The 23,607-nt window shown below is 38.6% G+C and overlaps 1 protein-coding gene across 12 annotated transcripts in view; it reads left to right on the forward strand.

The window, feature by feature from the left end:
• ENDOV (endonuclease V) overlaps positions 1 to 23,607 on the forward strand; it is a 94,758-nt gene that overhangs the window by 3,972 nt on the left and 67,179 nt on the right. For all 12 annotated transcript variants that reach the window (XR_011974972.1, XM_072645251.1, XM_072645248.1 and 9 more), the window contains exons 3-5: positions 14,084 to 14,218; positions 15,052 to 15,091; positions 21,559 to 21,671. Coding sequence is in view for 11 of the 12 variants with exons in the window: in XM_072645251.1 (XP_072501352.1) it covers positions 14,084 to 14,218; positions 15,052 to 15,091; positions 21,559 to 21,671 (288 nt within the window). In the remaining variant the exon portion in view is untranslated. The remainder of the gene's footprint in view (positions 1 to 14,083; positions 14,219 to 15,051; positions 15,092 to 21,558; positions 21,672 to 23,607) is intronic.

Raw genomic sequence — 23,607 nt, forward strand, 5'->3', positions numbered from 1 at the left:
GTCAGGTGAATCTATAGCCTCAAGTGAGGCTGCTTGAGATAGGTATGGGGTGGTAGCTCAGAGTTGTTTTAATATGCATTTTTCTAATCAGTAATTATTTAGAGCATTTTTTCATATGATTGTAGAGAGCTTTGATTACTTTTTCTGAAAACTGCCTGTTCATATCCTTTGATCATTTATCAGTTGAGGAATGGCTCTTATTTCTATAAATTTGACTCAGTTCTCTATATATTTGATAAATGAGGTCTTTATCAGAGAAACTTACTGTAAATTTTTTTTACAGTTATGATTACTATATTTCCCTCCATACTATTTTTCCCTTCTTTATCCTACTCTCTCTCTCCTTTCACAATCAGAAGTGTTTTGCTTCTGACTTTTACCTCCCCTGATTCCAACCTGCCCTCCTTTCTCTTGTCCCCCACCTGTACCTCATCCCTGTGTCTACCTCCTTCTCTTATTCCTTCCCCTCGTGCTTTCCTTGTAGGGTAGACCTGCACAACTTGGCAGTAGGTAAGGAGCTAAAATTAAAATAGGCAAAACTTCTTTAGTAAGCAGATAGGTTTTTAGTGGCTCACTTTCCAAGTAAAGGTATAATTAATGATTAAACTTTTGCAAATAAACCATATTTTAAAAAGGGAAATTCCAATTAATATCAATTAATCATACTTATTATTTAAGAGTTTTATTTATCATGAAATCACAAACATTAAAAAAGTTACTTTGCTAGCAGTACAGATTTGAATATATTTTTCATATTTTCTTACTGTTACGTTTAGTTAATGGGACATATCACACTTCTTGTCAGCAGTCAGTTTGTTATCAAGTACTCTTTACTGCATACTCATACAGGACAAATTTATTCTCTTGCAAACATTTTTTTTTTTTAATCAGGACATAATCTAGAAACTGCAACCAGCAAACATGTCTTTATGGAGTTACCTTCAGTAAAAGACTTCCCAGCAATAGCAATTTCTTTAGAAATCTAAAAACTAACCTTAGTAGCCATCTTGTTTTCTGAGTTTACTTTCTTGAAAAACCATTGTTCCCCACTGAGATTTTTCAACAATTTGGATGCTTTAATTTGTTTTTCATTGGTGTCCAATTTGCTTCAGTCAGGATGTTTTGATTCAGAATGATGACAAAGATTATATTCCTTCAGTGTAGCTATTACTTCTCAGCAAACAAGGTGTAACATTTTGCCTCTCATGTAAGTAAATAAGTATCTAATTTGTCCACTCTGGGTTAAACACTGTGTTCTGATTCAATCAGCCGTTTCTTTTTATCACCAATTTTACAACGTCATCCCCAAAACTTTAATATTAGAACCAAAAAATCTCCACAGCAACTGCTCACATACAAAGAAATACTAAACTGAGTGTCTGACTTTGGAGTGAGCAGCAGACACTCATGTAACTTGGATGTGGCCATGCAGCAAGGGAGGGCAAGAAGCCCTCGAGTTGTTGCTGCATATTGTATAGCGGGCATCAGCTGCATTGGCACATGGCTGCCCTCACTTTGTCCCTGTTCAGTGCCAGTGGTATGACTCTTAACTTTTAACATGAAAAGGTATGACTCTTGCCCCTCTCAGACAGGAGGCTGACAATGGTTGGTTGTCACAGATCACGTGACAAACAGGAGAGATTGCACAGTTACATGATGGGCACAATAGTGTATTAAGTGGGGCAGGAGCAAAGAACTCATTACATCTTTACTTTCTTTTACATCCTCTATATTTTTCACAGGCCACCCAAAATCCTTTGGCAGTCCACAAGTGATCCAAGGGCCTTATGTTGTACACAGGCCTGCTACAGAGTAAGATAGATTTCTATACCCAACTGAGTGTGGATGTTAATCTCTCCTTGAACCAATTCTGATGAGAGTAAGGCTCAGCTACTCTCCCTCCCACCTCTCCCATCTTCCCCTCCACTGTAATAGCTCTTTTTGGGTCTCTTTTATGTCAGATAATTTATCTCATTCTACCTCTGTTTTCCCCTTCTCCCAGCGAATTCCTCTTTCTTACTCCTTAATTTAATTTTTTTAGGTAATCATCCCATGACATTCAACTCGCACCCATTCCATCTGTCTCTGAATACTCCTAGTTGCCATAGTAATGAGAAAATTTTTAGGAGTTACAAGTATCATTTTCTCATGTAGGAATACAAATAATTTAACCTTATTGAATTCCTTATGATTTCTCTTTTCTGTTTGCCTTTTTATGCTTCTCTTGAGTCTTGTTTTTGAAAGTCACATTTTCTGTTCATCTCTGGTCTTTTCATCAGGAATGCTTGAAAGTCTTCTATTTCATTGAATATGCATTTTCCCCCCTGAAGGATTATACTCAATTTTGCTGAGTAGGTGATTATTCATTGTAATCCTAGCTCTTTTGTCCTCTGGAATATTACATTCTAAGCCCTCTGATCCTTTAATATAGAAAATACTGAATCTTATCTTGATTACTATATTTGAATTACTTCTTTTTTGGCTGCTTGCCATATTTTCTCTTTGACTTAGGAGTTCTGGAATTTGATTGTAATATTTCTGGGAGTTTTCATTTTGGGATCTCTTTCAGGAGGTGATTGGTAGATTCTTTCAGTTGTTGTTTTGCCGTCTGGCGCTAGAATATCAGGGCAGTTTTCCTTGATAATTTCTTAAAAGATGGTGCCTAGGTTCTTTTTTTTGATCATGATTTTCAGGTAGTCCAGTAATTCTTAAATTATCTCTCCTGTATCTGTTATCCAGGTCAGTAGTTTTTCCAATGAGATATTTCACATTTTCTTCTATTTTTTCATTCTTTTGGTTCTGTTTTATTGTTTCTTTTTTCCCTTTGCCCAGTTGTAATTTTTAAGAAATTATTTTCTTCATTGAGCTTTTGTACTTCTTTTTCCCTTTGGCCAGTTCTGCTTTTCAAGGCATTCTTTTCTTCATTGGATTTTTGTGCTTTTTAATCATTTGGGCTATTCTGTTTTTTAAGGTGTTAATTTCTTCAGTATTTTTTGTGCCTCCTTTTATCAAGCTGTTGACTTTTCTTTCATGATTTTCTTGCATCACTCTTATTTCTCTTCCCAATTTTTCCTCTACCTCTCTTACTTGATTTTAAAAATCCTTTTTGAGTGCTTCCATGACCTGAGACAAATTCATATTTTTTCCTGAGGTTTTGGATGTAGCAATTTTGACTTTGTTGTCTTCTGCTGAGTTTGTGTTTTGATCTTCCCTGCCACCATAGTTAACTCTCTAGAGTCAGAATCTTTTTCTGCTGTTTGTTCGTTTTTCCAGCCTGTTTCTTGACTTTTAACTCTATGCTAACATGGGGCTCTGCTTCCAGAGTGGAAGGGGCACTGCCCCAAGTTTCAGGCTTTTTGTGCAGGTTTTTGTACAACTGTTTTCAGAGATAGTTCTGGGAACCTGTAAATTTTCATTTTTTCCAAGATGGTATGATCTATGTGTTTACTATTCCTCTGACTTGTAAGTGACCACAAACACTCTTTTCCACCCTGGCACTGTGACCAGGGTCCCAGTTCCACTTCAGCCACAAGTTCTGTGTACTAGTGCTCCTCCTTGCCCTGGCACTGCCACCCAAGACTAGGACCTAGATCCAAGTATGGGTAACACAACAGAGTCCTATCCCTGGTGACAGCAAAGGGACCCTTGTAATCTCCTGTCTGATCTCCTTATCACCTGTAGATTGAGAGGTCTGGAAACTGCTGTTGTTGCCACTAGCTCAGTGTCCCCCACAGGCCTGTGCTGAACTATGATCTACTCTTATCCGGGTGCAAAAGACCTTGGCTGCCAGCCTGTTAAGCTGTCTTGGACTAGAAAATGGTTTCTCTCAGTCCTTTGTGGGTTCTGTTCCTCTAGAATTGTGTTTTGAAGGATTATTTATTGTTGTTTGGGAGTGTTTTGGGGAGAACTCAAGCGAGTTCTTGTCTTTTCTCTACCATTTTAGCGCTCAGCATCATTATAGAAGCTCTCCTGGCTTTCTCTGAATCTATTACTTTATTAATTTCATATTACACAGTAACATTCCATTATATTCTTATAGTAGAATTTCTTTGGCCATTCACCAATTGATGTATTTAATTCTTTACTACAACAAAAAGTTGTACTAAAAATATTTATAGGTCCTTGTGCTCTGTCTTTGACTTCTTTAGAGAATAGACTTAGTTAGCAATGGTATTAATGGGTCAAAGTTCAGGATAGAGTTCCAAATTAATTTTGAGATTAATTGGACCACTTCACACCTATATTTACAATTCATTAGTGTGCCTGTCTTTTTCTTTTTTTGTCATCTTTGCCAGTCTGATAGGCTGGAGATGCAGCTACAGGGTTAGTCTAATTTGCGCGTCTCATATTAGTGATTAGTAACGTTTTCTCATGTGGTTAGTAGCTTGCCAAATATTTGAGGACTGCTTGTTCATTTCTGGTGACCTATTGGTCAATGACTGTTGTTCTTATATGTTTGTATTAATTTCTTCTATGTCTTTGATATCAGCTTTATCAGAGCAATTTGTTGCAAATACTTTTTTCAGTTTTTTCTTTCCTTTTGAATTACACTGATTTAATTTATGCAGAAACTTTTAAAATCTTATGTAAATAGGATTGTCCATGTTATCTCCTGTGATCTTATCTTTACTTTGTTTGGTTAAGAACTCTTTCCTTGTGCTGTGAAAGGTCCTGGTCTTCTAATTTATAATATAACTTTTTATATCTAAATCATGTATCAGTTTGGAGCTTATTGTGGCATATGGTATATGGAAATATTGGTCTGAATCTGATTTCTGTCAGAATTCTTTCCAGTTTATTTTGGTAATTGGAATTCATGGGTTTTTATTAAACACTATGCTATTATGTTTGTTACCTTCTGGATCTAGTTATATATCCAATTTGTTCCACCAATCACCGGTGCAGAGAATAGAAGAGGGTGAAGGACAGAACTTTGGGAAACATTCATAGGGGATGGAAGAAGTTGATGACCCAGTGAAGGAGACTGAGTAGTAGTCATACCTAGAGAAGAATCAGTAGAAAAGTGTCATAAGAGCCAAAAGAAGAAAGTATTGTAAAAGAGAAAATTGCCAACAGTGTCAAATTTGTACAAGGGTATGAAAACTGAGAAAAAGACTCTTGATTTTGGCAACAGAGAGGTCATCAATGAATTTGGAGAGAATACTTTCAGTAGAATGGTGGAGTTGGAAGCCATTTTGCAAGAGACTCAGAAATAAGAAGGTGTAGATAACTCCAGAAATTTAGCAGCGGAAGGGAAGAGAATAGCTGGGTAAAGGAAGGGTATTTTTTAGAATAGCAAAGACTTGGATGTATTTGTAGACAGTGAGAAAGGTGCCAGTAGAGGAGATTAACAACAGGACATAGAGAACAGGAGCATGATCCAGTGTCTGAGTACCTGGAAGGGATGTATCAGGAACATAGGTGAAGGGGTTAAACTTGATAAGGAGAACCATCATTTCCTCTGAAACTCCTGGAGCAAAGGAAGAAAAGATGAGGAAGGAATTACAGAGGTCTTGGCTATGTAGGGTGAGAGAGAAGAGAATTGTAAGTTTGACCTCAGGTTCTCAATAAATGACCAAATGAGATCTTCTCTTAGGGGTGGAAGTTGGATGTTTGAGGAGAGAGCTGACTTTGAACAGACGCTAAAAGGGAATCAACTTTCATTTTTATTTGTTTTGTGGGATAAATGGATCTGAGGTTGTATTTTAAGGTTGTTTCAGTTTGCATTTATCAAAGAGATACAGCGTCGTTCAGTTGGTTATTTTACTATTTATATATTTTTTTTGGTGTGAATCGACTTGATATTCTGATGACTGTGTCCATGTAATTCAATTCAACATGCCTTAACCAAATACCTACTTAGAAAATGTATATAGTTCTTGCCCATAAAATTTTGTATCCCAGAATCAAAAAGTTAGAGAACTTGTCTGAAGTTCAACTTGGACCTGACAAAGGATTCATTCTATAACATCCCCAACAGATATGTAATGGTTTAGGTGGAGGCTTCAAGTCGCTATTTGAAGATCTCCACTGAGGGGAAACCTAATACTTTTCAAGACAATCCATTCCATTTTTGGATATCTCTAATTGTTAGGGAGGTTTTCTTTACAGTAAGCCTAAATCTTTCTGTCTGCAACTTTTGCTTACTTCATGCTTTGCTGAAAAAATTAGGCCATTTTTCAAAACTTCTCTTTACCTCTTCATTTCACATCACTGAGACACTTCTACTATCTTCTCCTTCCTTTCTATATCAGATGAAAAGGGAGCCCTTCTCCTTGCCAAGGCTAATTCCTCTATCTGCATTCTGGATCCCATCCCCTTCTGTCTTCTCCAGTAGATTGCCCCCCACTATCATTCCATTCCCATTTATCCTAAATCCCTATCTACTGACATCTTATTTGCTGCTTACAAATATACCCATGTCTCTCCTATTCTTAAAAAATTCTCTTGATACTACTGTCCCATACTATCATCTTACATCTTTCCTCTCCTCAGCTAAATTCCTTGAAAAAGCTCTACTTGGTGTTCCCACTTCATCTACTCTCCCTCTGTTCTAAACCCTACCTCATGATTCAACTGAAACTACCCTCTCCAAAATTAGTAATGATCACCAACGATCTAGCAATCAATTTTAAGTGTCAGTCACCGTGCTAGACCCTGGGAATTTAAGTACAAAGAATGAAAGCCTACTTATTCACAAAGATCTTACTTTCTAATGGGGCAACAATTATATGGAATTAATACAAATGTATACATAGCTAAATACAAGGTAGCTTGGGAGAGAGAGCACTAGCAATTATAGGGATCAGAAATAAGAGAGGGACTCTGAAGAGGAGGGAAAGAGAGAGTACATTCTAGGCACATGGGAAAGCTAGAGGAAAGCATAGGGATATGAGTGATAAACAGAGGCCAAATTGATTGGATTGGGACATGAAGGAGGTGAAGTCTAATGAGGCTGGAAAGATACATTGGTGCCAGGTTGTATAGGGCTTTAAATGTTAAACAGAGGCATTTATATTTTATTCTAAATTCTAAGGAATTCTTAACCTGGGGTACATGAACTTTAAAAAAAAGTCTTGATAACATTATTTTGATAGAAATAGTTTCATTTGTAATCATGTATGTTTTATTTTAATGTATTTAAAAACATTCTGAGAAGGGCTTCATAAATTTCACCGGACTACCAAAAAGGGTCTTTTAAGACAAAAAAAGTTCAGAATGCCTGTCCTACAATTCCAAAGGACTCATGGTGAAAAATGCTCTCCACTTCCAGAGAGAACTGATGAACTCTGGGTGCAAATTGAAACATATTATTTAAATCTTTTCTTGCTTTTTTTAAACAGCATGGCTAATATGGAAATATATTTTGTATGGCTTCACATGTATAATTGATATGATATTGCTTGTTTTCTCAGTAGGTAGCAGAGGGAGAGAGAGAATTTGGAACTCAAAACATTTAAATATCAATGTTAAATGAAAAAGAAAGGGAAGAAAAAAAAGAATGCCTATTCTAGAGGCGTAGGAAGTCATTTGAGTTGTTTGAGTATGGGAGTGACATGGTAGTGTCTGTGCTTAAAGAAAATTACCTTGGCCGCAGGGAATATAAGATAGACTAGGGTGGCTGGAGACTTGAGGCAGGTAGACCAATTAGGAGACTGCTGCAATAATCTAGGTGAGATGTGATGAGGGCTCTATTTTGAAATGTCCACCAGGCAATGTGAAACTAAGAGGAGAAACTGAGGCTGGATATATAGATCTAGGAGTTATCTGTATAGAAGTGATAGGCAAACCCATGAAAGCTCACCAGATTACCTAAAGAATATAGAAGGAGACAGCAAGAGAGCCTAGAACAGAATCTGGGGAACAGCTACAGCTAGGGTGCATGATATGGATAAGGAGCCAGCAGAGGAGACCGAGATTGATCAGTTAGATAGGAGAGAGAGGTGTCCCAAAAACTTAAAAAGGTGAGAGTGGTTAGTGGTATCAGATGCTATGGAGAAGTCAAAAAAGATGATAATTGAGCAAAAAAAAAAAAGTCTTCAGATTTGGCAATTAAGAGATCATTGGTAGCTTTAAAGAGAGCAGTTTCAGTTGAGTGATGAGGTTAGAAGCCAGACCGCAAAGAGTTAAGTAAATGAGAGAAAGAGACAGAGAGAGAGAGAGACACAGAGAGAGAGAGAGACAGAGAGAGAAAGGAGGAGGAAGAAGAAGAAGAAGAAGAAGAAATGAAGGTAGTAAGTCACACAAATAAAGATAGATCTAAATTAACTGCAGAAATATTAATTGCTTATGAGGAAACTGAGCCAATATGATAAAAATGACAATTCTACTAAATTAATTTACTTAATGCCATACCAACCAAACTACTAAAGAAATGTTTTGTAGATATAGAAAAAATAATACAATTCATTGAGAACTAAAGGTTAAGAATATCAAGGAAGTCAATGAAAAAAAATGTGAAGGAAGGTGTCCTAGAGTACCAGATTTTAAACTATATTACAAAGTGGTAATCATCAAAATAGTCTGGTACTAGCTAAGAAATAGAATAAATGGAATAAAGTACACGATGCACTGTAGTAAATGACCATGGAAATCCTGTGTTTGAGAAACTTGAAGATGTAAGCTTTTGGGGACAAAAACTCATTATTTGACAAAAATTTCTGTGGAAAGCAGTTTGGCAGAAATTAGACATAGAACAACATCTCACACTGTATACCAATATAGGTTCAAAATGGGTAGGTGATTTAAACATAAAGGATAATCAGCAAATTAGGGCAGCATAAAAAATTTACCTGTTACCCATAGACAGTGGAAGAGTTTATGAGCAATCAAGAGAGAGGAGATCATGGGAAGCATACTAAATAATTTTGATGACATGAAATTGAAAAGTTTTTGCACTAACAAAATCAGGGCAGCCAAAGTTAGAAGGAAAGCAGGAAACTGGAAAAGAATGTTTATTAATAAGTTTATCTGATAAAAGCTTCATTTCTCAAGTATATAGGGAACTGAGCCAAATTTATAAAAATAAGAGCTGTTCCCCAAATGATAAATGGTCAAAGGAAATGAACAGGCAGTTTTCAGAAGAAGAAGTCAAAGCTATCTATAATCATATAAAAATGCTCTAAATCACTATTGATTAGAGAAATGCAGATTAACTCTGAGGTCCTCATACCCATGAGATTACCTAACATGGCAGAAAAGGAAAATCACAAATCTTGGAGGAGATGTGGAAAAATTGGTACACTAATGCACTGTTGGTGGAATTGTGAATTAGTCCAACTATGCCACCCCATCCTCCCACTCAATAAACTCCAGTGGTTCCCTATTACCTCCGTATTACCTTTTGTCAAAACAAAAATGCTTTGTTTGACATTCATATCTCTTGACATTCAAACCTACCCTTCTCTCCCCAAACCTTTCTACTCTTCTCACCTCTTACTTCCCACCACGTACACTGGCCTCATGGCTGTTCCATGAACAAGAAAGTCCATCTCTTAACTCCATGCATTTTCCCTTATTGTCCCTCATGCTTGGAATGCTCTCCCTTCTCTACTTACTGCCTTCCCTGGCTTTCTTTAAATTCTGACTAAAATCCCTCTTCAGAAATCAACAGGAAGCTTTCCCCAACCCTTCTTAATTCTAGCATATTCCCTCTCTTATTTGCTTCCTATCTATCTTATATATAGCTTGTTTGTACGTATTTGTTTGCTTGTTGTATCTCCCATTAAATTGTAATCTCCTAGAGGATGGAGACTGTCTTTTGCCTCTTTTTGTGTCTCTAGTGCCTAGCATAGTTCCTGAAACCATACCATCCGTATATGGAACCATGTGTTACAGCAAATGGAGAAGTTTTGAATACTGTGGATAAGTTCACTTACCTTGGCAGTATATTTCTAGGGATGTATGCATTGATAATGAGGTTGATACATACATTACCAGAGCTAGCTCATTGTTTGGGAGGCTTCAAAGGAAAGTATAGGAGAAAAAAGGTGTTAGACTGACTATCAAACTGAAGGTCTACAGAACCACTGTGCTGACCTCGTTGTTGTATGCCTGTGAAACCTGGACAGTATACCAGCGCCATGCATCACCTCCATTTGAATTGTCTTAGGAAGATTTTGAAGATCACTTGGCAGGATAAGATACCAGATGCTGAGGTCCTTTTTCAAACTAAACTGCCCGGCATTCAAATTCCAAGCTCCAGTAAACTGGCCATGTGGTTCCAATGCCAAACATACACTTGCCTAAAAGACTAGTTTCTGGAGAACTCACTTGGTGGTCAGAAAAAGCGGTACAAGGACACTTAAGGTCTGCCTTAAGAACTTTGGAATTGTTTGTATATGTGGGAGACAGGACTGCCCAACATGCTGTGCTCTATGACCAAAGCAGAATTGAAGTAGCTCAGAAGAAACTTGAGATATGAAAATTGAGAGAATCCTTCCCAAATGTTCACATGGACTTTTGTACGTGATCTGTGGTAGAACATTCCAAGCTCACATTGGTCTGATCAGCCACAATCGGACACACTGTAATTTGATTCTAACATAACAAAGTCATTTTGTTCCTCTTTGAGAACGAAGGACAGCAACCAGTCAGGCGCTCCCCGTAATGCATTGTCTAGAACTGAATGTATTACTCTAAGGTGGTCTGACTAGACATATAACCTCCTAGATACTCTGCCTCATTATGGCCTGAACCTGTTAGATTTCTACCCCCAATGTGACTGTGTTGATTCCTATTGAATTTGTAGCCCACTAAAATCCTTGAGTCTTTTTCATATAGAAGCCATCTGCCACTTTCACTCATTGTGTTCTCATAAAAATGATTACCCAATCCATTTATCCTAAACAAATTTAATCTCATTAGATTCATCCCCTTCATTCTAGCCTGTTACTCCCTTCCACACACTCCACAATCCCTGATGCTTACATTTACTAGCTTGTGAATAGGTAAATCACTTAATCTCTCTAAACACCAATTTCCTTTCCTGTAGAATTTGGCTAATTATGCTTATACTACTTACCTCTCAGGGATGGTATGAGTAAATTACTTTGTGAACCTTCAAGTGCCTTATTGATTTGATCTCTAAATATAGTTTAAAATAACATTTGTGTTTTCTGTAGCACTTTTCATAAGATTTGGTTTATTCTTTGTTTTAGCCTTCCTCACACCACTCAGGTTTCTGCTACTATTTTTGTGTGTATCTGTTGTTATGTATCCATCCATGTTTCATCTTAAAACCTGAACTTTATCATAGCTTTTTATCTACATGATTTTCTCTAGATACCTTTGTAGAATTGTAGAAAACTAGGTGGTACAGTGCATAGAGTGCTGGGTCTGGAGAGAAGGAGACTCATCATCCTGAATTCAAATATGATGTGTACTAGCTGTGTGACCCTGGGCAAATCAGTTAACCCAGTTTGTCTCAGTTTCCTCATCCGTAAGATGAGCTGGAGAAGGAAATGGCAAACCACTACCGTATTTGTTCTAGAAAACCCCAAATGAATCCCCAGTTGATAAATGGTCAAAGGATATGAACAGGCAGTTTTCAGAGGAAGGACGCGCGACGGACCTTTTGCGAGAGGTTTGCAGGTCCCTCTGTGGGTGGAGGGACCTGTGTGGCCACTGGAGATCCCGTCCCTGAAGCCCACTCGGATCTTTTCCTCTCGGTGCCATGGCCGCGGCAGGGCTGCACTCAGCTCCCAGTCCCGGTGCCCCCCGCGAGAGGTTTGCAGGTCTCTCTGGAACAGAAATCTCCCTCGCTCCAATGTTCCGTGGCCTCTGGGTGCAGAATTCGCTGTGAGTTACTTCCCTGTAGCCGTTCTATGGGTTGTGGGTTCGGAGCTATGTGTATGTGCATCTTTCTACTCCGCCATCTTGGCTCCGCCCCCCAAAAATGCTCTAAATTACTGTAGATTAGAGAGATGCAAATCAAAACAACTCTAAGGTACCACATCACATCTATTAGATTGGCTAATATGACAAAACAGGAAAATGATAAATGTTGGATAAGATGTGGGAGAATTGGAACACTAATTCATTTTTGGTGGAGATGTGAGCTGATCCAACCATTCTGGAGTATGCCTAAAGGGCTACAAAAATTTGCATACCCTTTGACCCAGCAATACCAATTCTAGGATTGTATCCCAATGATCATAAAAATGGGAAAGGGTCCCACATGTACAAAAATATTTATGGAAGCTGTCTTTGTGGTGGCCAAGAACTGGAAATCAAGGGGATGCCCATCAATTGGGGAATGGCTGAACAAGTTGTGGTATATGAATATAATAGATTACTGTTGTGCTACAAGAAATGATGAACAGGAAGACTTCAGAGAGACCTGGAAGGACTTATATAAACTGATGCTGAGTGAAAGGAGCAGAACCAGGAGAACATTATACATAGTAACAGACACAGGATGCTAGGACTGTTTCTGATAGCCCTTCACTGCAATGCAAGGACCTAAAAATGGAATTGGATTTCAGAATGAAGCAGACTATTTTCTCTTGTGTTCTGTTTTATTTTGGTGTTTCTCATAGTTTCTCCCATTCATTTTAATTTTTCCATGCAACATGACTAAGGTGAAAATGTATTTAGTAAGAATGTATGTGTAGAACTCATATAAGATTGCAAGCCATCTTGGGGAGAGAGGGAGGAGGGAGGGAGAAAGGGGTAGAAGGAGGGGGAGAAAATCTAAGATTTGTGGAAGTCATTGTAGAAAACTGAAAACAAATTAATTAATAAAAAATAAAATAAAACTAAAAGAAAAAAAGAAAACCCCAAATGGAGTCACAGAGTTGAACATGACTGAAAAATGACTGAACAACAACAGAAATGTTGTAGTAATTTCCATTTTTAAAACCTGTCCTTTTTGACCCAATTCTTTTAGTTTTTCTGCCACTGGATCCTGAAGTTTTCTTTAATATTTTTGAGATATGATTTCCTAAAGTCTAGGGTATGTGTCCTCTTCTACCCAGTGTTCCTGTTCCTCATTATTACAAATTTAAAGATGACATGGTTGTTCCCTTCTGAGGCTGCTGTCTTTTCCATGACCTGGCACTGTTTCTTTATTGGTCAAAATTAATTCCAAAGTTCGTTTTTTTCTTTGTTTCTGCTATGCTCCTTGTGGGATAAGGATAACAAAATTTGCTCATCTGTAAAAGGGAGATGATAATAATACTTGCAGTATTTAATTCACATGTTGTAAGGGATCAGATGCAATATTTGTAAAGCATCTTAAAACCATAAAATGCTGGTTATGAGCTATCATCTCTTGTAGTATTTTGCTTTTATCACTAATATTATTGTTAGTATTATCTGTATCTATGTCTCACTTGTGTGACTAGACTGGGGACAGCTAGGAGGAGCTAATACCTTGAAGACCCCTAAGAATGCTGAGAGTGACCTAGAGCAGTAAACCCCATGAAGATTTTTCCAAAGGGCTGTATTTAGGTGTGGAGAATATTTAAAGGGATCATATATAACTTTACATTTGCCTTCCTAGGATCGTAGATCAAGAGCTGGAGTTTCTGTTCGAACTCATTTACAGATAATCATACAGATTATCATTTACAGATAACCTTAGAGAAGTTAAGTGAAGTGACTTACCCATGTTTACGCTGGCATTAAGTAGCAGAGCCAGAATTTGAACCTTGGTCCCCCAACTCTAAATTCAGTATTCTTTTCAGTGTACCATGTTGCATATAACTCCTTTGAGATGATTTTAAGTTTAAAATATTTTTTTTATCATTCTTTCAAATTATTTCTTTGTGTGTGCTTTTCCTCTGCCTCTTATCATCTACCCATTCACATTGACCTAAGTCCCTGAAAGGGGAGAAGAGAAGTGTAGATGGAGTAGGGAAAGTGTAGATGGAGGAGGGGGAAAGGGAGTACGGAATTAGGGAACAGAATAACAGAAGAAGTAGACTAAATTGATTTTTAGGAATAGGAAAAAAAAAAGGATGATAAAGTTGAGGAAGGACCTAGAGTAGGAGGAAAGATTCTCTTTCCCCTCCCTTAAAGTGCCCCCACCTGGCAAGAGTGTTCAGTGACTTCCTTAATTCATTTCTTTTCCTGATGGCAGGTGTTATATGAGGAGTGCCGGATGGTTAACCTAACAGCTCCCTATGTGTCTGGTTTCTTGGCATTTCGAGAAGTCCCCTTCCTGGTGGATGCTATTCAAAGGCTACAGAAGAAGGAATCCAGTCTTATGCCCCAGGTACCTCCTTTTTAAAATTAATATTTTATTTTCCCCTAATCACATGTAAAAACCACTTTTTAACATTTGTTTTTTTTTTAAATTTTGAGTTCCAAATTCTCTCCCTCCATCTCTTCCCTCCCCCATTTTGAGAAGGCAAGCAATTTGATATGTTAGACATGTGCAGTCATGCAAAATATTTTTCCATGTTAGTCATATTGTGAATGAAAACATAGCAGATACCTCCTTTCTAAGAATGTTTACTTCTTTCCTTACTGGGGAGTGAAAGTGGGGACTACTACTTAAAAGATCTATGCTGCTCTCTTTCGCACCCCCACCCCCCCAGCCCCTCTAATTCTAATGTAAGAAGAGAAGGAAAAATTTCCCCTTTGAGCTTCTTCAGTGGTAGTTCCACTGAGAATTAAATGGAGATTGGTACTTATAAACAGGGGCAGCTAGGTGGAGCTTGGAGTCAAGAGGGCATGGTTTCAAATCTGGCTTCAGAGACTCACTAGCTATGTGACCCTGGGCAAGTCACTTAACCCTGTTATGCCTTTCTATATCTGTCAGATGAGCTGGAGAAGGAAATGGTAAACCACTCCAGTGTCATTGCCAAGAAAACCCTAAATGGGGTCATGAAAGTTGGACATAACTGAAAAAAGATTGATCAATACTTTGAACTGGCTCCCAAGAGCAACTTTGGAGAACAAAATTCTCCTGCTAGAATGGCCTAGGATATGGATTAGCTAGGAACACTCTTAGGAGTTAAAATCCTCCCCGTCCTGTTGCTCCTAAGAACAGCTCCTGATCTGAAGAAACCCTGGTGACCATGTATCTTCCTGTGTTTTTTCTAGGTCCTTCTTGTGGATGGAAATGGAGTACTCCATCACCGAGGTAATCCTAGAATCCAGAGGACAGGGTTTGGGATAGGGAATGGTGGAATAGGGAAGGAGGGGGAAATTGTAATATCTTCCTCACAGAGGGGTTCTTCCTCTGTCTTTGAAAGGTCTTCATTGTGAACCCTTTATCAGGCTCATATCTCTGACCCTGACAGTTTTTGTATATCAGAGTATCAGCACATGCACATGGAGATATCACATTCCTTTTCTTTACATTCCTTTATGCCCTCCATACCCAGACACACATACCCCAAAGATATATTCATTCATCCAACAAATATTTATCAAGCTTACTTCTATGGTCAGTATTCTCCTGGGAAGATCTATTTACACCAGATAAATAGAGGAGGAGAAAAAAAATAAGGAAAGAAAAATGTGATTAGGAATGACTTCATAGGGAGGTAGCTTTTGAGCTGACCCTTCTATGAAGACATAGATTCTAAGGTGCAGAGATAAGAAAGTGTCTTCTTGATATGGGAATAAACATAGGGAAATGGAATATCAGTTTTGGGGCATAGCTGTTGGATCAGTTTGGCTGGAATGAAGTTTTTAGAGAGAAAAGTGAAATAAGGCTGGAAAGGTTGGGAGAATATTGAAGAGAGCCTTAAATGTCAGTCTTAAGAAATTTATGTTTTTTCCTATAGGGAGTAGGGTGACCCACTAAAGGTTTTCAAGCAGGCTAGTAAAGGTTGGATCTGTGCCTAAGGAAGATTATTCCAGCATCTATGTGGAAGATGGATTGAAGAGGGGAGATACTAGAATCAGGAAGACCAAATGGGAGGCTCTTGGCAGAGCCAACTCATTTTTAACTGCTGCAGTGCTTTCCATATGTCTGGTCTCTGTTGTCCCTTCTGTGTGTGCTTGCTCTTTCAGGTTTTTGTAACTATATGTGCTAACCTTCCTCTGTGGATAGAAATGAATTGCTTTCTCTTGCTTGCTGTAAAAAATATATGTGGAATGTAGCTATAATGCTGAGTTTAAGCCTTTTTCATATTAACGTTAGGATCCTTGTGAAAGTTTGTTCCCCTTCCCTTAGCATGAATGCAGAATCCAAGGAGAAAGCAATAGTTCTTTAAAGCAAATACTATTCCATTCTCTCCCAAGAAGCAACCTTCAAAGCTATCCCCTTGACGTTGGTCAAGATAATTAGAGACACAAAAACCTTATCAGGATACTTTGTCTTCTATTCACTTATTATTTTACTGATATCCCTAAATTCTTGGGAGGATCTCTCCTTGTTTCCATAATTGGGATAATGTTTAACTCAGCCCAAGTAAAAGTTTTCTTTGGAATGGAAGACTATAGGAAAAATAAATAAAGGGCATGAGATGGTGATAATAATTCAGCAAAAAAAGACTGAAAAGCATTTGTCAGACAGGTAGAAGAAGAAATAGAGAACAGTGTCATGGAAACTGAAGGGGTAGTGTCCAGGATGAAGTAGTCAGCAGTATCCAAAGCTGCTGAAAAGTTAAGGTGCATGAGGACTGGGAAAAAAGCCATTGAATTTAGAAGTTTGGGTCTTGGAGGAAATGGTTTCAATTTTGTGGTGGAGTCAGAAGCGAGAATGCAAGGGGCTGAGTGGGTGGTAAAAAAGTAGGAGCAGTGAATGTAAATAATGTTTTTCTAGGAGTTGGGCAGTGAATGGGAAGAAATCCCTTTTCAGAGGTGAAATATGGATGTTAGAATATTGCATATACTTTTAGACTTGATTGGTTTTTCTGAACTACTATCCTATTTTTCTCTTTTTTATTCTTTGTAATAAGGATTGCCTTCTAGATGGGGGGAGGAGGGATACATTGGAAAAGAAGTGATGTAAAAACGGGAGATCTCAATTTTTTTTAACAAAAGGGAAGAATACATATAGGTCAATGTTTTGAGGGATGGCAGGATTAAATGAAAGTTTTAAAAGAATGGTGTAAACCTGAGAGATTTTTAAGACAGTTCATAAGACCTAGTAGAAAGGTGAGAGCTGGAAAAAAAGAGCCTGCAAAATTAGCATGGGTCAAGAATGTGATATGGAAGAAAAGAAGAAAGGGAGGGAGAGAAACAGGAAGGGAGGAAAGAAGGAAGGATTGATTACTATATAGCAGCTTGCATTTTACAAATATTAACTCATTTAAGTATTACAAAAAACCAGGGAGATAGGTGCTATTTATTATCTGCATTTTAGAGCTGAGTAAACTGCAGAAAAGGGGTGGCTAGGTGGTGAAGTGGATAGAGTGGCAGGCCTGGAATCAAGAAGACTCATCTTCTGGGGGGTGGGGCCAAGATGGCAGAGTAGAAGGATGGACCTACTCTAGCTCTACTCCCATACCCCATAAATACCTGTAAAAATGACGCTAAACAAATTCTAGAGCAGTAGAAGCCACAAAACGACAGAGTGAAAGAGATTTCTGGCCCAAGACAGCCTCAAAGGCCAACAAGAAAGGTCTGTTGCAGCAGGCTGGGAGAAGAGCACAGCCCAGCCTTGGCCACGCTGCATGGACAGGACTAGAGCAGGCTTCAGGGTGTGGAATCATCGGCAGCAGCTGCAGTTCCCAGATTTCTCAACCCACAAACACCAGAGTGCTTCAAAGGTCAGTGAGAAAGCTCTTTCACCTGGGTGAGAAGGGAGCAGGGTCCTGCCTTAGTCCTGAGCCCAGGGCAGTGGCAGCCACTGCAGCAGTGTCCCCTTTTGGAGCCCTCAGCCTTAAGACCCTGGGAGAATCAAGCAGCTGATTTGGATCTTGGCCCTGAGGAGCTGTCCTGGGGTGAGGAAGAGCTGGCATGGTGGAGTTAGTGGAGGCTCTGGAGAGGGAATCCCACTCACAGATCCTGGACAGAAAAGCTTGTGGCTGGTCCCAGACCAGAGTGCAGGCCACGAGAGGAGTAAACTCCTTTCCCTTGATTGTGCCACCTTGGAGAAACTGAGATCCTACAGGTCCCTGGAGTATACCCTCCTCTTGACAAAGGACTCAAAAGTCAAGTAGCTGGCTGGAAATATGCCCAAAAAAGGGGGGAAAAATAAGACTATAGAAGGTTACTTTCTTGGTGAACAGGTATTTTCTCCCATCTTTTCAATGAGGAAGAACAAAGCATACCATCAGAGGAAGACATAAGTCAAGGCTTCTGTATCCCAAACATCCAAAGAAGTATGCATCAGTCTCAGGTCATGGAAGTACTCAAAAAAAGATTTTGAAAATCAAGTAAGAGAGGTGGAGGAAAAATTGGGAAGTGAGAGCCATGCAAGAAAATCATGAAAAGCAAGTCAACAGCTTGCTAAAGGAGAACCAGAAAAGTGCTTAAGAAAATAACACCTTTAAAAACAGCCCAAATAGCAAAAGAGGTCCAAAAAGCCAATGAGGAGAAAAATGCTTTAAAAAGCAGATTTTGTCAAATAGAAAGGGAGGTTCAAAAGCTTACTGAAGAAAATAGTTCTTTAAAAATTAGAATGGAGCAGATGGAAGCTAATGACTCTATGAGAAACCAAGAAATCACAAAACAAAACAAAAAGAATGCAAAAACAGAAGACAATGAAATATCTCATTGGAAAAACAACTGACCTGGGAAATAGATCCAGGAGGGACAATTTTAAAATTATGGGACTTCCTGAAAGCCATGATCAAAAAAAACCTAGACATCATCTTTCATGAAATTATCAAGGAAAACTGCCCTGATATTCTAGAACCAGAGGGTAAAATAAATATTGAAAGAATTCACCTACCACCTCCTGAAAGAAATCTGAAAAGAAAAACTCATAGGAATATTGTAGCCAAATTTTAGAGTTTCCAGGTCAAGGAGAAAATGTTGCAAGCAGCCAGAAAGAAACAATTCAAGTATTGTGGAAATATAATCAGGACAACACAAGATCTGGCAGCTTCTACATTAAGGGATCAAAGGGCTTGGAATATGATATTCCAGAAGTCAAAGGAACTAGAATTAAAACCAAGAATCACCTACCCAGCAAAACTGAGTATAATACTTCAGGGGAAAAAATGGTCATTCAATGAAATAGAAGACTTTCAAACAGTCTTGATGAAAAGACCAGAACTGAATAGAAAATGACCTTCAAACACAAGAATCAAGAGAAGCATGAAAAGGTAGAATGGAAAGAGAAATCATAAAGGACTTACTAAAGTTGAACTGTTTACATTCCTACATGGAAAGATAATATTTGTAACTCTTGAGACTTTTCTCAGTATTTGAGTAGTTGGAGGGATTATGTACATATAGACATAGAGCACAGGGTGAGTTGAATAGGAAGGGATGATATCTAAAAAAATAAAATTAAGGGGTGAGAGAGGAATATATTGGGAGGAAAAAGGGAGAAATGGAATGGGGCAAATTATCTCTCATAGAAAAGGCATGAAAAATCTTTTTCAATGGAGGCAAAAAGGGGGGAAGTGAGAGGGAAAAAATGAAGCTACTCTCATCACATTTGGCTTAAGAAGGGAATAACATGCATGCCCATTTTGGTATGAAAATCTATCTTACACTACAGGAAAGTAGGTGAGAAAGGGGATAAGTGGGGTGGGGCGATGATAGAAGAGAGGACAAATGGGAGGAGGGAGTAATTAGAAGTAAACACTTTTGGGGAGGGACAAGGAGAGAGAATAGAATAAATGGGGGGCAGGATAGGATGGAGGGAAATATAATTAAGTCTTTTACAACATGACTAGTATGGAAGTCTTTTGCAAAACTCCACATATATAACCTATGTTGAATTGCTTGCCTTCTCAGTGGGGATGGGTGGGGAGGGAGGAAGGGAGAGAAGTTGGAACTCACAAGTTTTAGGAATGAATGTTGAGAATTGTTTTTGCATGCACCTGGGAAAAAAGAAATACAGATAATGAAGTGTAGAAATCTATCTTGCCCTATAAGAAAGGGAGAAGATGGGGATAATGAAAGGGAAGGGTGTGATAAAAGAGAGGGCAGATTGGGGGAAGGGGTAATCAAAATGCATAGTGTCTTAGAGTGAGAGAAGGGGGGAGATGGGGAGAAAATTTGGGACTCAAAACCTTGTGGAAATGAATGTTGAAAACTAAAAATAAATTAATTAATTTTAAAAAAGAATACTCATCTTCATGAGTTCTAATCTGGGCTTAGACACTAACCCTGTTTGCCTCCATTTTCTCATTTGTCAAATGAGCTGGAGAAGGAAATGGCAAACCACTCCAATATTTTTGCCAAGAAAACCCCAAATGAGATCACGAAGAGTCAGATATGACTGAACAATAAAAACTGAGGAAAATAGGTTAAATGATTTGCCCAAGGTCACATAGCTAGTAAGTGTCTGAGGCTGTTTTTAAACTCAGATCTTCCCGATTCTAGATCTAGCACTCCATATGGCAGTCAAAAAAGTTAATGTGCTTTTGGGTCACATTAAGAGATATATTCAGGATTAAGGAGATGATATTTCTGTTCTCCAATTTGGTCAGATCGCATCTGTAATATTTTGTTCAGTTGTGAGCACTGCACTTTGGAAAAACATTGATAAACTGAGGACCTCCAGGATAGGAGAAATGTGAACAAGTTTGTAAGGAAAAAGACATAGCCTCTACAGAAAGAGAGATTGGAGAGTTAGTGAGAGGTGATAATTGATGGAGTAAGAACAGCCCAGGAAAAATGGAAAGAGAATAGGTGGTTAGATAATTCTTCCTTTAAGTCTTAATGTTTAAAGAGACAGTTGGCAGGAGATGGAGTGAACTGTTGGGGTACTGAGGAGGAAAATTGAAGAAATTCATTAGATGACCACATTCTTCTGAACAAAGTAAGAATAAAATTTATTTGAAAAGAGTGATAGGTACAAAAGATGGTGGTTTGAAAAGTTTGTAACATCTAGTATGGGAAATTCTACAAGAGGCCACCTAGAAATGAATTCAGGGTCATCAAGAAGTTGAAGTCCACTTGATGTTAATATAAATTTATAATAAACCATTCATTCTGGTTTTGTGATTTTCTTTAATAATACTTGCAGTCCAGAAGCAAGAACAGAAAAAATAGACGGTAGGATTTTCTTTAAGGCAAGAATTGGTATGGCAAACTTAGCAGGGGAAATGGAGGGCTTCTAGGATTCTAATGAAAACATTGTGGAAGTAGCTGACTATGAAGCCATATCTAGATACCAAAAGACCCTCAACATATTTCTGTTCTTCTTCCTCTTCTGTCCCTTTCTTTTCTGTCCTTCCTTAGCCTCCATCCTCAATAATCAACTTAATATTGATCTTCTTTACCCTTGGTGTAAGTGTGCCAAAGGTCAACTTGGACAGTCAGGCAGAGCTTAAAATAGTATTCGGGAGTACTGCTCCTTAGCCCTGTGCCATAATCAGTAAGCTTCTATTTACATCTCTCAATTCTGCATTCTTAATAAAATTCTTGGGTGTCTTGGCTTTGTCTTTGACTATTGGACCATTTTTTCCCATTTCATAGCTAATTTGTTTACCATTCCTGCCTCATGGCTCTTTTCTTTGTCTCATTTGCTAGGGTTTGGAGTGGCCTGTCACATTGGCATCCTTACAGATCTGCCTTGCATTGGGGTGGCCAAAAAACTACTCCAGGTAGATGGGCTGAAGAATAATGACCTACACAAAGAAAAGGTAAGAACCAGGGATGTGTTAGGATGATGAGGTAACTCAGAGTGGTGCCATCTGAGAATCTCAAGTAGGAGCCATGTTATTGGGAGCTGGATACTACAGAAAGATTGCACAGTATTACAGACTGGTGAATTCCTGGTTTCTGTGATCTCACTCTCTGTCTGCTATTTTCTCTGCTGTTTCCTGTGTCTCTTAAAATCATAGAGTGTTAAAACTGCAAGGGACTTTAGAAATCATCAAGTCCAGGCCCAGAGAGATGAACTTGTCCAAGGTCAATCAGCTAGTTTGTGGCAAAAGCTGGGCTTTTTGACTTGGCTCAGCTAGCTCAAGCCAGTGCTCTTCCTGTCCAGTCTCCCAAGAAGAGGCCAGTGTGCTAGCAGTGAATGATCTTGCCTCCTGACCCATGTTTTCCTGTGAAGTGGCTCATGGCTGACAGGGATAGGAGTAGGCTCATTTCCCCTTCTCACTTCCCTTGGGCTTCAGTTTAGGGTTCTCTGAAATCCTCTCCCTATTTTCAATTCTGAAATATGTCCCTAAAGATCCTGGCTTTTAATCAGTCAACAAACTTTTATTAAGAACCCACTGTGTGCTCGGTCCTCTACTATGTCTGGGGATAGAGACAAAAGCGAAATAGTCCCTGCCTCTGAGGAGCTTGTATTCTTTTGGGAGAGAATATATACAAATATAGTTTATATATACAGAATGTATACAATATATGTATTTTGGGGGGAGGGAGTGCATTAGAAGCATATATTTAGAGTTTGAGGAGATTTAAGAAGGGTCTCTAGTATAGCCTCTTTATTTTATAAATAATGAAACAGATCTAGAGAACTTAAATAACTTCCCCAAGGTTACACAACAAGTAAGTGGTAGGCCTGGGATTTGAACATAAGTTTCCATTCAAATTCAAATTTGAAATTTATTAAGTAGCAGAGTGACATGGTCAGACCTGAATTTTAGGAAAACCCTTTGGCAGCTGTATCAAGGATGGACTAGAGATGGGAGATTCAACAATAAGGATACTGTAAAAGCCTAGGGGAAAAATGATGAAGGCCTGGCCAAGGGTTATGGCCAAGTGAGTGAGAGAAAGGGATATGAGCAAGAGAGGTTGTGGAGACAGAAATGACAAGGTTTGGCAACTGAGTGATAGGTGATAGGGTGAGGGAGAGAGAAGAGCAAGGATGACCCCAAATCTGTGACTGAGATGACTGGAAGGATGACTGGTGGTACCTTTGAGAGAAACAGGGAAGTTCAGAAGAGTGGCAGGTTTGGGGGAAATATTGTAATGAGTTCTGTTTTGTACATGCTGTGCTTGAGATGTCTCTAGGACAGCCAGTTTGATATGTCTAGTGGGAAGTTGGTGATACAGGACCAAAACTCAGGAGGGAGGTTGGGGATGAATCTGAGAGTCATTTGTATATAAAGACATAATTAATTGCATGAGAACTGGGGAGTTCACCAAGTAAGAAAATGTGAGAAGAGAGGAGAGGATAGAACAAAGTCTTGGGCTACATCTCCACTTAGGAATGTCATATGGGTGATAGTCCAACAAAGGAGACTGAGGAATCTTCAGCCAAGTAGGAGGAAAACAAAAAAATAAATTTCACAGTGACCCAGAGAAGAGAGAGTTTCCATTGGTGAGGAGTGTCTGATGTTGCAGAGAGGTCAAGAAAGGATTGAGAAGAAAACCCAATTGGACTTGGTAATTAAGCGATCGTTAATAACTTCAGAGAGAATAGTCTCTGTTGAATAAATGTGGAAGTTTAGACTCTAGATCAGAATGTTTTGACCAGAACTGTGTGAGGCACTACCTCCCCTTGCCCAAGAGTAATTTTGATGGTTTAAAAACTATTCTACTATTTTAAGTAATTCTTTACCTGTTATTTCTCACTGTTTATATCATTACCTCCCTTTTCCCAGTTCAACCCATTTTCAACCT

This window comes from Notamacropus eugenii, chromosome 2 (genome assembly GCF_028372415.1).
Source record: "Notamacropus eugenii isolate mMacEug1 chromosome 2, mMacEug1.pri_v2, whole genome shotgun sequence".
Taxonomy (NCBI): Eukaryota; Metazoa; Chordata; class Mammalia; order Diprotodontia; family Macropodidae; genus Notamacropus; species Notamacropus eugenii.